This window comes from Psittacula echo (genome assembly GCF_963264785.1).
Source record: "Psittacula echo genome assembly, chromosome: 3".
Classification (NCBI taxonomy): domain Eukaryota; kingdom Metazoa; phylum Chordata; class Aves; order Psittaciformes; family Psittacidae; genus Psittacula; species Psittacula echo.
In genome coordinates this window covers 6,537,063-6,550,294 of record NC_137736.1, presented here as the reverse complement: position 1 = coordinate 6,550,294, position 13,232 = coordinate 6,537,063, and the positions used below count along the sequence as shown (strand labels likewise).

The window sequence follows — 13,232 nt, the reverse complement described above, 5'->3', positions numbered from 1 at the left end:
GGGGTATTTTATTTTCATGTACAGCACAGAGTATATAGTCATGTTTTTCTTTCTTCCTTTTTGCCCATGAATGAAGACGGTGAGATCATCAAGGATGGACTGACTACCTACTTTGCAATGCAGCATGGGTGCTGCATCTCAGATGATCAAGACTGACACAATAGCTCTTAGAACTTCGTCTGAGCATGAGCCAGCTAACGCTGTATGGAGATCTGGTCTTGATGAAATAACTGCTTGAACAGGTTTTCCTATGCTTTGAAGTTGGCAGAGATCTCCAGAGACATTCTTGTCCCTTTCTCTACTTCCCCACCTCCTTCCAGCAACCAGATAAAGGAAAACAGATGTGATGAGAGTTGCACTTAATGTTGAGGTGAGAGGTTCTTTGTTCTGACATCATCTTGATCCAGCACTTCAAAACTACCTGACTCTTTACCCCTCTTGAGACAACAGGGCATAGAGGGTCAGCCTGAAATCACATATTGTTCTACACTGGGATTTCTTCTAGCACCTCCTCTGTCCCTTGGTGTATTCAGTTACCTAGTTGCATTGCTTTTCTATTACTATAGTAATACTATATTAGTTATATCAGTATGCTATCTCCTCAATACCTTGGATTTTCACAGAAGGCTGGCTGTGTAATGGCTCACATTCCTTAAAGTACTGTCATCTGCGCTGGCTAGCAGCTAGCTTTCCTTGTCCTTTTACAGATCTGGCTTAAGATATAGATTGTTGCTTTTACAGTGAACCTTGGGTCACTCCTGGTTTTGCCACGTTCTCTTGTTTCAGAGAATTCTGAATTCTGAGTGTACATAATACTGCAAAAGTTGTCAGGATGGTCCTCAAGAAGTCTGCTTCTAAACCTGCTTATTTTTGGCTTAGTTTCAAGTCTGAAAGAAGCTGTTAATCTCAAGAGGACACAGGTCCTTTTTGTACTTCTTGAATAATTGCTTAGCCCTTTTTACAAGCTTTAAGATTAGGAAAACCCTCAATATGGCAAACCAAGAGAAACACAATGAGGAGGGCTAGTTCATCTTGCCACTTGTTCGGCCAGAGAAGAAAGCCTTGGAAAATTCCTTTATTAATTACTTCTGAGGCCAAAATCTAGCATTCTGCCTCTATCTGCCACCTCCTTCAAGAGCTTATCCAGAGAAAATAAACTAATTCCACTGATAGATCACTGTGTACTCTCTGAATTTTCTAGAGTTCTGCTTTATTTCTAAGACTATGGGAGAAAATGTGTAGATTAAGTGTGCAAGGACAGCACTAAAAAGAGGCTTTTGTAGAGAAAACTTGTCTAGCTGCTCAGCTATAGAAATAATGCAAGAAAACACAGTACTCTTCTAAGATGATCCCTAATTGCCTGGTTTAAACCTCCTTCATGCTGTGTTTGATGGAGGTTGTTGGCACAATTGGGACTGCTTAAGCCAAGTTGTCAGACAGCAGGAGGATTCTGCTAAACTCTGTTAACTCAAGTGCTCTGCACCCTTTACTGCCCTGCTCTTAACAGCTCCAGTACCTAATGAGGTGGATCTGTCAGAGAGGCCCTGCTAAGCCAGAACATACTACAGCCACCAAACTTAAGATGCAAAAGACGCTGATGGGAGAAGTGACCAGTGACAGCACCACAAAGCTCAAGTGCTAATTAGGGCAGCAATTTCATATGGCTCTGAACAGAAAAGTTTGGTTAAACGTAAGAGTGGCTGAGGCAGTCTGGGTGTTTCAGTGTCGGTACTTTCTTCTTATCTGGACCAACTGGTCTGGTGTCTACTTCTGTATATCTAAAAGCAGCAGGTAGATTTTCATAGTGGATTTATCATCTTTTCCTGCAAAGAAGATGCTTTGTGATTTTAAAAGAACATACATTTCGCCTTTTTATGGTGGGGAAATGAGTATTAGCTACATTAGTCCCTCAGCTGGCAGAATCAATGTAGAACAGGTGATCTACATTGATTGAGAAAAGAAAATACGCAGAATTGCCTGCTTTTGTTCTGCATTTTATCTCCCTTTGGTCACCAATTTTACTTTGAAGAGACATTACTGTGTAAGCAGCCAGCATTAGGGCATACTTTCAAACCTCAAGAAGTATTTTGAACAAACAGAATTCAGCTCTGCAAGCTTGGGCTAACATTTTGCTGCCTATGAGAACTGTGTTAGGATCCAGGTTATACCTAGCCACTACTGGAATTTTATGCAAAAATCGGCCAGACTCAAACCCCTTCGATCCTACTGCGTCTTTGGCTCTAAATCTGTTGTGAATTAATGTCCTTAGATCTTCAACAACTCCTGTAGTACTCAAGATCTTGATATTTTTCTTTGTGAATCATAATCAGAGGCGATGTTTCATCTTTGACAAGATCCAGTGGAACTTCAGTTGGAGGTAATATGATTGATTCTTTGGAACAAAATTTCAATTTCAAATTTGTTAGCAGAAAGTAACTGTCACCATTGACAGCATTATTAATTACACTAAAGCAAGAAAGCTATACACATAATTTGCAATCATGAAATATTTCTTCACTAAATGAAGCAGAAGTTGCCAAGCTTTACAAATGAAATTCAATATTTTTCAGAGATACAGCAGCCAGCCAAGAATATGCCTGATATTTTTAAAAAGGTAGCCCTCAAAAGCATCACAAGAAGCATACTTAAAAGTACATGTAATTTATAAGTATTGTGATTGTAGATGCAAATGAGGCACTTCTTTCCCCAGTGGTTAATTGCATATATGTGGACACCTCATCTGCATGAACAGTCATGACAAATTAAGATGCAAAAAAACTATTAGCATGTTTGGAAATCAGATGCTGTTGTTAGGGAACAACAGTGCTGTGCATCCACCGTTCTCATCCATCTTTATGAGTGAGGTCATTTCAATCATGTTTTGCTGCAGGTGTTTTTACAATATGTACTTAAAAATGTACATTTTTTAAAATGGACAGAATTTTTAGAATATGAATCCACATTTGGTTTACTTAATTATTAGCACTTTGACAGCGTAACCCATAGGCTTGCCACTTGTGCATTACAAAAGGAAGGGAGAAATGAGAATGAGCAAATGGCAGGAGAGAATTTCCAACTGACATAATATGCTCTGATACAAACAACTGATCTGTAGGAAGACAGAAGCAGCAATGCTTGTTTTCTATAGGGCTGGAGCAGAAGTACAGAGAGGACTGACTGACTGTTGCAGAGCAGTACTGGTCATTCCTACAACAGTCTGAATGTTTGATCCATTCTATCCTTGAAGTTGTCTTACAAACAGTATGAATGTAGCACAGGAAATTGGGAGAAATCTTACACGTCTTCCCAATTGCATTTTTGAGCAGTTCAAATCTAACAGGAACTGACATGCTGCTGGATGCAGCTCTATACCTGGTGAACTTGTGCCAGTGCCACCTCTACCCTTGCTGCTTTTTTAACGTATCCAGTCTTAGTGATAGTTTGCTTAGGTTTTGGAGCTTTAATCTTGGCCTGGGTGACAGAATCTGGGAGAGATGCTTCCAATTCACACAGTCCTAAGAAATACAAACAGTGATTAAATACTGGAGTGATGAGGAGAGAATGTGAGGCTTGTTCATATTTTAAGCAAGTATGTCGTAGAAACTAAGTCTTCCAAAATACCTTACCTGCAAAGGTGTTAAGATAGAAGTTTTTTACCACGTAACGTTCAGAATGGTTGTCTGGAAAATAACCAGTTCTAGACAAAGGAGCGTATGGTTGTGATGCAAAGTCAATACACTCTTTGATGATATCTCGTCTCTCCAGCTTCCCTATCACATTCTTCCTCTTAGCTATCAGTTTCCTGAGCACTGGAAAAGAAATACAAATGTGAAAAGGTTCTTCAAGCAAATCATTCTAAACCAGCCATACCTTTGGAAATCCATGAGAGCTTTTTCCAGCTAATATAAAAACATGATCTGTTTGACCATAACAAATGCTGGCCATGCATATCTATACTGTGGATGCAACCTTTTTCATCTTGAATAAATACTGCAACCTTGTGAAAATACAAATGCCTTGTCTGAAAACTAAGTCTCATACTGCTCTCTCACACCTTTCAAACTTACTCAATGCAGTGTCACTTTGAATCTTTTTCATTTTCTCTTCTTTAGCCTTCTGACGATTTTGCCAGTGGGCATCCAAGCGCTTGGCAATCAGCTCATTCTGATTCTCCTCTTGCCTCCAGAGCAGCTTCTTTAAGACTTCCAGTCGAACTTCCTGCAACCTGCAAGGAAAGGCCAGGTATGACCTACTGTACTCTTCAGTGTTCAGTGCAATGCTGTCATCATCAAATACTACACACTGACTAATTTACATGTAGTTCATACTGTGTATCTTCTATTTAATCAGTGAGTTTAGTACTGGTGAAAAGTACTGTGGTAGCTGTGTCTTATATTAAATCTAGCAAATATGTCGCTTCCCAAAATCAGGGGATTTGCACAGAAATGAAAGACTTGCACCTTCCAGCCAATCCCCTAAACCTTCTTGTTCCTTTTCTATTCGGCCAATAATTTCAAGAAATAAAAAATAAAATTTGATTCCTACTTTTCTATTTCCTGTTCTCTAAAGGCCCATTCCTTCCTCTCCATATCCTCCATCATTTTCCTCCTCTTCTCAGTATTTGAGGCACTGTCCATGGCTGGAAGAGTTGCTTCCCAAGCACGTTTTTCCCGAGCGCGTTCAATCATCTCCACCTCAGCTAGTCCTGCTGGTAGACCCCGACCTTACAGGGACAAGAAACAGTAGCTCCTTAGGGGAATGGTGAATCCAGCAAATAACCACCAACAAAAAGTATTAGAGGCCTGGATGGGCACAAGCTCACACATTAAACACAAAAAGAACTGTCCACAACCCGAAGTAAGTACTTCTAAGGCCAGTAAAATTCTACAGTATGAGCAATGGTAGGACCTGCGTTTGCTGTAGCTTAGCTGACATTAACGCTAGCACTTCATTCCTCTACTGCAGGTGGCAAAGGAGGAAAAGCTTTTCCAAGAAGGCACTTTCTGAGAACGAGCACTTTCTTTGGCATGTCCAGTGTTCATCACTATCAGAGGTGGGACAGTGGGAGATGAGAATCACAGGTATATTCTGGGGCAGCAGTGTTCATACTGTTTTTTACTGATGTCTACTGATGTTTAACTCAGAACAGCTGAAGAATGGTAGGTGAATGGAAAAAATGCTCCTAGTTCGTATCTGTAAAACATATACACTTTTCATATTGAGTAACATCAAAACTCTTTATGAATTACCCCAGAACAGTGTTAGTAAGTGGGAAAATACCATACCTATTTAAAAAATGGATAAAATAATGTGCCTCAAGGGAAGACAACAAAGGCCTGTCAAAGCTGGCAATAGACTTGAAACCTGACATTGAAAAAACAAAGAACCTCCTGCTAAAGAGGTGATATGATTGTTATAATTTATCTCAGTTTCACAACTCACCCCAAGTGAGTGTAGCAAGTGTCAGAAGTTCAGGGACTGAGCCACTAGGAACTACATATTCCGGGGAATAGGGATCCGTCTGGGCTTCACCATCTCTGTAATCTGTCTGTGTGCCCAAAGTTCGTAAGATGGGACTAAAGACCTTGCTGTCTCCTGTAAATGAATGAACATAGCGCTCTGTCCTAAAAAGAGATGCAAGATGGAAGAACATTAGTCACATTCATTTAAAAAAAAACAACAACAAACAAAACAGAAACACTAAGTCAAAGGTAGGATATCCAAATGTGTTTGTGCTTCCATTGATGTTAACTCCATTGTCTTTAGTAAAAGCAGACTGAGGCTACACTGAGTCTCTGTAACCTCCCTCCTTATGTAAACAATCCAGAAATCTTCTTGTTTCAGCTCTCACAAGTTAGCACATGCAAGTCTTCCCCATGTATGCATTCTAAAGCATTGCTTTTAATGGACACAAGAAGTAACTAATGGTTGAGCGTTAGAAGTAGGACTGCTTCAATTTAGCTTACATAATCCTCTTTTCAACAATTCCAGAACAAAAAAATCAGTTTTGATCTAAGCATGTGCAATGTCCATGACTCCACTAGGAACTGAATCTTCTTACGTCTCCTCAAAATTTGATCCCCACTGAAAACATCATCAGACTCCTTCATGGGTGCTCTACATCACTGAACAGTATTGTAACTATCACAGAGAGTTTAATAAAATATCAGAAGACTTTCCAACAATATTGCTGTAGGGAAGAATCTTCCTTGCATTGGTATCTCTACTAGTACTCAGACACACTTGGCTTTCTGTTTCAGGCCACATAATTGTAACACACTTGAGGCACATGTCCTTTACCTTTACACAAAGTACTACTCATGTATAGCAAGCAAATTCTGAAACACTCATCACCTGTTTTGTCAGGAATTCTCAATGGTGAACAAACTCTTACCTCTTTAACAAGTTTTTCCTGTTGGTTCATTATGAAAAATACTGGTCACCAGCTAACTAGTTCACCAGTCTTTTTCTGGTGAGATGTGACCCATTACAACAGTAATGTTCCGGAACTCACTACTTACTGTGCCATTGAATAAGTAATATTTAGTGGAAGCAGCTTATAAGAAGTGATGAGAGGTCTGAAAGAGAGAGAATGCAAATGTAAGACAACAACCATGAGCATAAAAGATCATTAAGGTTTAGAAGAACTGCAGTCCACAAATTTCAATGGAGTTACACTGATTTTTCCATATCTCAGGTTCTGTAGTTGCATGTTTATGAACTGTGCCTGAACATTAAGTAAATCTTTCACAGCTAAGGAGTAACGGAGAAAGTTTCACCAGTACGTCTGTGTGTTCTTCTGTCAAAGCAGAAAGTGGAATTGCAAAACAAGGCAATAATTAAAAGAGGTTAGGTTTAAGTGTGTTCACAACATTTTGTGTATGCTTCACTGATTAGTTTACTTTTTTCCACTCTGGGTTTTTGAGAGGGCTTTTTTTCTTATAACTTCTTGAAGTAAGTCCTGAAATGAATTCCTACCGTCAGCTGCTAAGGTAAGCTGGGTTGAACTCATTTATTGATTGTTTCTCTTTTTTTTTTTTGCAGTATTTTCCGAATTATCTTGAAAGTAATATGGGCTCAATGACATAGTAATGATTCCTTCTTAGACATTCTTATAGTTTGCATATTGCAGTTCACTATCATTTTCCCTTAGCCTTTGAGAGACTTTAATTTCAAATTGCAGAAGATAACATCGTCTTTGTCCTTCTGTTGTTGTTAAAGGATCCATAAAGAACTTCAGTTAATTCAGCTTGGCATTTTTTTTTATATTTAAAGTGGACCTATTGCCAATACCTGCTGTCTGTAATAGTGAATGTGATTCAAAGAATATGTGACTAAGTTAACAATGTTTATACGCTAGCTATTGGTTCAGATCTTGAGTCCATTGGTGATCTGCAGTGTCACTCTGGAAGGAGCAGAGCAGTTCTGCAATGGAGGATATTGATGGAAAGCTAATCACGCATTCCCTTTGCTGCTTTTCTGTTCCTGGCAGAAACTGGGAGTTAAAAGGTTCCTTCTTAAGAAGGCACCTTTGCAGAAGTCTGGAATGTCGCAAGGGCTTTGTGAGCATCTTCTTCCTCTGTGTAGGAAGATCTACAGCCCAGAGCTTTCTACAAATAATGAAGTACAGAATGCTTGGTATAATTGCTTATATGGTGACTCATTATCTGAACCTAGATGATTTTAAACTAGCTAGCATGAATACTGATAGCAGGGCAGCAAATGCAGTAGAGAGCTAAAGAACAGGCTAACCAGCTAAGGGCTTAGTGAGGAAGTTAGTATGAAGAATTAGGATGGGTTTGCAATCTTTACAGGCTGCCTAGCTGTTGCTACCTAGTTCATTTTAAACTAAGCATGCTACCTTGAGCTGTAGTTTAAGTATATACCAAGGTGAGAAGGCACCATGTGAAATAACACATACTAACAGCTCTGCTTGAACATTATCTGAAAATTCTGGCATAGCATGAATTTAAAAAGACCTCGTGATTTAAGATCTGGTTACTATTTAGGTTTTCCATAGCAGCAATCAAAGAACTGACACAAAGGACTGAAACAAATAAGGCTCTGGCATTTATTTAGGTGCTTTTAAAACTGCACAAAAGAAAGCTTCTGAACTCTGTTTCAAATCAGGTCATTCCTTACTGTGCAAAATACTTGTAGCGATTCCTTCCACTGACTTCAGGATCTTCATGCACAATCTGAGGTAGCTGACGAGAAGATTGAGCTCTAAAAGCCAAAGTACAGGATATCATTTAAGTACATTCAGAGCAGTTCTGACCTTTTTACTATGCCCTTCTTATTTTTTAATTATCTTTCTACTTCATTATATTTTGAGATTATTATAATATTTTTATTTTTCATATACTAATATGAGAAATTGTTATATTTTGCTTTTTCATACTTAAATAACAAATCAGTTTGACACTTTATATATATATCTCATTATGTGTGAGCAAGAAACGGGCGTTTGCCACCTTTAATAAAACTATCTATGTGCTTGTCATGAAGAGGATTTGCCAGTTGTAAATGCTTGGCCTTGTTAACTACTTTTGTTGGGAGTGGGGAGACCAAGCGCATTTCCTTAAGAATAAAAATCTTTCCATAACAGAAAATCTGTGTAAACGAGTACAACGAACAAAGGGGCAGACTATCGCTTTCTACCTTTCAAAAGTAGCTGAAGAGATTTTGAGCAAATGCAAAATATTTTAGAATCAGCAATTTCAATTTGAATGCTCCAATAAAGGACTAAAATAAGGATGACCACGTGAATGTTTCAAAAACCTGTGCTGGAACAACCATATCTTTTGCAAGAACAGTCTTTCTTCATTTTTTACCCCATTTTTGAATTTAAAGCAGGCAGACTGTTTAAATTTTTCCCTAGAACATCTTGGAGCCTTTTATTTTAAAGTCTTAGAAGACTCTGAGGTAGACCTCATTAAGGGAGTCAGTGAGAGAATGGGCAGAATTGAGTCCTTTGAAAGCTATGCATCAGGACTCCTATTTGATTTCACAATCACTTTATACTCCAGTCTTACTCTCTTCTCAACCTGCAAGGTGGTTAAGACAAGAAACTGAAGTTCCTTTTTAAAAACAAAGCAAAACCAAACCCAAAAGCCCATACCATGCTACCGAGATAAGTAATTTCCTTAAGCTATATATATATGGCAAGTCCTGAAGGTCATGTTTTTTGTAAGACCATTTTTTGGGTAGCTTTTAAGAAATCTGACCTCAGGACTGTGGGTGCTGGAACTGGTTGCAATTGCCTAATTTTAAATACGAGGTGTATTTACAGAGACACAATTAACAATACATAACATTGCTTGACAGCTGGGATCAAACCAGAGGATTTCATGCTGAGATCGCTTGTCTTCAAAGACCTCATCTAAGCCCTTCAAGATGCATTGTGGAACTTCAGGAGCCACTGTATGGCCACCTATTACAGCAAAGCCTACAGAGATATGCTTCATTAACCTCCTGTAACATACAATTTACTGCCAAGGTAAGTTTAAAGTCATCTCTTCCCAGCCTTTCAGTCCTATCATGTAACAAAAGAGAGGAAAATGTTTTGGGATGCACTGCAGTAACCTGAGATACTTGCTTAGCACTAATCAACCTGTTATTGTGAAGTTGTGTTTGTAATTCAAATGAGATAATGGAGCTGATGGCTAGTTCCACTAGCTGACTCTTCACAGATCAGGCTGTTGCTCTCTCCAGATGGGTTTATGTTTCATTCAGCACAGGTGGGCACTTATTCTTATGATCTAACTTTATTAGCATAAGCTGTTCATCCTATTACGGTATAGTTATAGGCACAATGGGAACCCAGTGAAACAGCCCTTTTTATTCCACAGATCCTGCCTCTTGCATGTCCTTGACATGTATTTGCTGACTCTGCTGAAATAAATGGGCACTTATTCCTGGTAACCTTGCAGAGGCAATGCAACTACTGAGAAGACAGCTGGGAAATATGCTGTCTTCTGTATCAGCAACACTGTCAATCCATGCAGAGGGGATGGATTTCTCTTTTTTTCTGTTAATTACAAGACATTTTGCAAATACATGTTGTTGAAATGTAAATCAATTTAAAGCAGTGCAGGTGTCAAATTAGTTCTTGTTACAGAATAACAGTCAAAATAGAAAAAGCCACTGAGGTTTTCATGTGCTGGGGACAGTGTGAAATGCTTAAAATAATAGTAAAAAAAAAAAAAGCTCAAAAATTCTTATTTTATTATGAAAATTAGAAGAATATGCTTTCAAAACTGAACAAACCCAGGTGCTGTATCACTCTGAAACCATCTTTGATTACTGTCTGGCATGCGCTGGAACTCAGCTACCAGCAACCCCAGAGCCCACATCATCTGAAAAGCCTGTGATCTACAGTTAGCTTGCTAATGCATCAAAAACCTCTGTAAACAACTAGGCTGATGCCTGCAATCTTGAATACAGCTACTAGGGGATTCCAAAGAACACCTAGTGCAGCAAAACACACGGAAGTTTGTTTTTTAACATCTGCAGAATCAGAAGCCCAAATTGTGATGCCAGGAGAAAGTTTAACTAAGACTCTCCTGCACTAAAAATGCGGTGTCCTGGTTCAGGCCTCGTACACCCTTGAATGAGCAGCAAAAGCAATCTAACCAGCTGCAACTGTGCTGGTTAAAACCTGCACTGGACTAAGAAGAAACAGCTCCCGCTGAAGTAACACATGAGTCATTGAAGTCTTCATAACTTATCTGATCTTTAAGATTGAAATAACTCTCTTCCCTTTCCCAGCAACCGCTGCAAAGCAGATAACACAAGGATGAAGAAATGTGCAACATCCACCCTGTAAGAAACAGATGGGCAACCATACTTCACAACAGCTGCAATCTCTTCATTTCAAGGGAAATGTAAGTAGGAGCAAATTGCAGTCATTTCCACTTCAGTGTGCATGGGGTTTTGTTGGGTTTGTTTGCATGTTTTTTTAAATCATCCATAGAACACTTACGCAGCAAGCTGCTGAAGAGCCACCAGGCGCTGCTGAGCACTCCCTTTCCATCTCTGGTCAATAAATGGAGGTACTGGATCTTTGCCTTCCAACCACACACCATAGCTTGGGAAATGGATCAAGGTTCTAAACATACTTCTGAGTCTTGGTGTCTTTACCTAATGTTTGTGTGGACACAAAGAAGAGTGGCAGTGACTGACTTCAAATAGCAGTGAAGAGATCAGAATTTCAGCTTGCTGTGATATACAGAACTACACATTTGAGATGGGGAAAGGAGGCATACATATGTTAATGATGTCAGCTGGTTAGGTGGTACTTCTCAAGATGTGGAGCATACCAGACTAGCAGCAGATGCACAGATACGTCTTCTGGCTATTTTCCAGTGCTAAACTTACACTTAAAATTGAGGATCTAATGGTTCGTTACATAAAAAAGTTAGTGTGCAGTAACTGTGAATGTGCAGCGATGTGAACTTCTAGCACATTACCCCATGTAGCTTCCTCCTATTTTGTGTGCTCTGGAAATGAAGTAACATATTCCATTTACATTATTTTATACTGTAACAATTTTAGCCTGTGTTAAAAATACCTGCATGGGAGTTAGCACACAAAAATCATCACATTAAAAATCCACACCCTTCCTTTTAAGCACTTATTTCCCCGGGTAGATATGCCTTAAATCTCCAGATTTATTATTGCAAATAAATCTTTGCAATCATGACTCAAGTAGAAGTGATGTAGCTATACTGGCTTGAGCTTCTTTAAAGCCTGAAATCAGATTTGAACTGTGAATCACCCCTTTCATTTCATCTGGTGCTAACTTAGATGCCTACAGGGTAGTAGTGACTAGCTACACTAACTCACCAGAGTGTAAGAGAGTGTTGGATGATGAAGGTTTGGACTCCCGACTATGACTAGCTGCTTGATGTGCATGAGACTGCATTTTTGTTTCATTTCTCTTCAAAGGGAATTCAACCTCAGGACATTGGAAAACCCTATAAACTAATATTATCCCAAACTCTGTCCACTCATTTTGTGATCCTATAGATTATGAATTCAAAGTTGCATAGTTTTGAATTGCACACTGTGCCCTTGCTGATTCATATGCTTAAACCATGTTTCATGCAAGTCAGAGTCTGTCACCATACCCATTCACAACATCACACCTGGGACACGACAACATTAATGACAGTATGCCACCTTACTTTGTCTGGCCTCCACTGTTAACACAGCCATACTGTTGCAAGGATCTCTGTGATGACAGGTAATGTTTCCAGCTCTAGGTGTTTATTTTTCTACAGAGAGGCAGACAAACACACTTTTCTTTTCATGTAGATGTAAGAAAGAGACTGAGACAATGGGGTTAGAGACATCCAGAAGTTTCTTAAAAAACGTTTCTTGACTCCATTATTGGAAAGCTGCTCATGGATTTTCTCCTCACTGTACAGCAATGGAGTTTCAGAGCTCAGAGTATCTTGCCTTGCAGGCTCAGTCAACTGCACAGCTTCAAGAGGACTCTGTTTAAAATCCAATTCATTATGCAGTTGTACCAAGTCTGTTTTCCTTTGGCATTCTACCTATATGCAGCCTGTCCAGCCATCAATCACTTCTGCCTAATGGTGTGACTGCAACTCCCACAGACATGCCCTAACTGGTTTTAAACTAGCTAGGGTGAATACTGATAGCAGGGCAGCAAATGCAGTAGGGAGCTAAACAATGGGCTAACTAACTAAGGGCCTAGTGAGGAAGATAATATGAATTAGGATGGGTGTGCAACCTTTACAGGCTACCTAACTGTTGCTACCTAGTTCACTTTAAACTGCCTAAGTATGCTACCTTGAGCTGTAGTTTAAGTATATTCCAAGGTGAGGAGGTACCACATGAAGTAACACATTTTAACAGCTCTGCTTGAACAACAGTCCAGTTCTCTTTTAGATCTCAGTAACAGCTGCTGTTAACAGCATTTGGAGATAATCTATTATAAATCATAGAATCACAGAATCATAAATTAGTTTGGGTTGGGAAGGACCTTAATATCATCTAGTTGCAGCTTCCTGCCATGGGCAGGGATGACTCACACTAGACCATGTTACCCAAGGCTCTGTCCAGCCTGGCCTCGAACACTGCCAGGGCTCTGGCATTTACCCCTTCTCTAGGTAACCTGTTCCAGTGCCTCACCACCCTCACAGTACAGAACTTCCTCCTTATACCTAACCAGAACTTCCCCTGTTTCAGTTTGAACCCATCAC

General features: G+C 39.4%; 1 protein-coding gene across 1 annotated transcript in view; it reads right to left on the bottom strand.

Annotated features, from left to right (window-relative positions):
- Window positions 1–11,118, bottom strand: part of CFAP91 (cilia and flagella associated protein 91) — a gene marked incomplete at both ends in the record, with an annotated part of 28,224 nt that extends 17,106 nt beyond the window's left edge. The window contains 11 exon segments of the mRNA XM_080612897.1: window positions 3,373–3,515; window positions 3,627–3,809; window positions 4,068–4,225; window positions 4,546–4,723; window positions 5,443–5,624; window positions 6,522–6,578; window positions 8,143–8,226; window positions 8,932–8,981; window positions 8,985–9,038; window positions 9,041–9,047; window positions 10,985–11,118. Coding sequence (XP_080469023.1) covers window positions 3,373–3,515; window positions 3,627–3,809; window positions 4,068–4,225; window positions 4,546–4,723; window positions 5,443–5,624; window positions 6,522–6,578; window positions 8,143–8,226; window positions 8,932–8,981; window positions 8,985–9,038; window positions 9,041–9,047; window positions 10,985–11,118 — 1,230 coding nt within the window.
- Window positions 11,119–13,232: the final 2,114 nt, after the last annotated feature.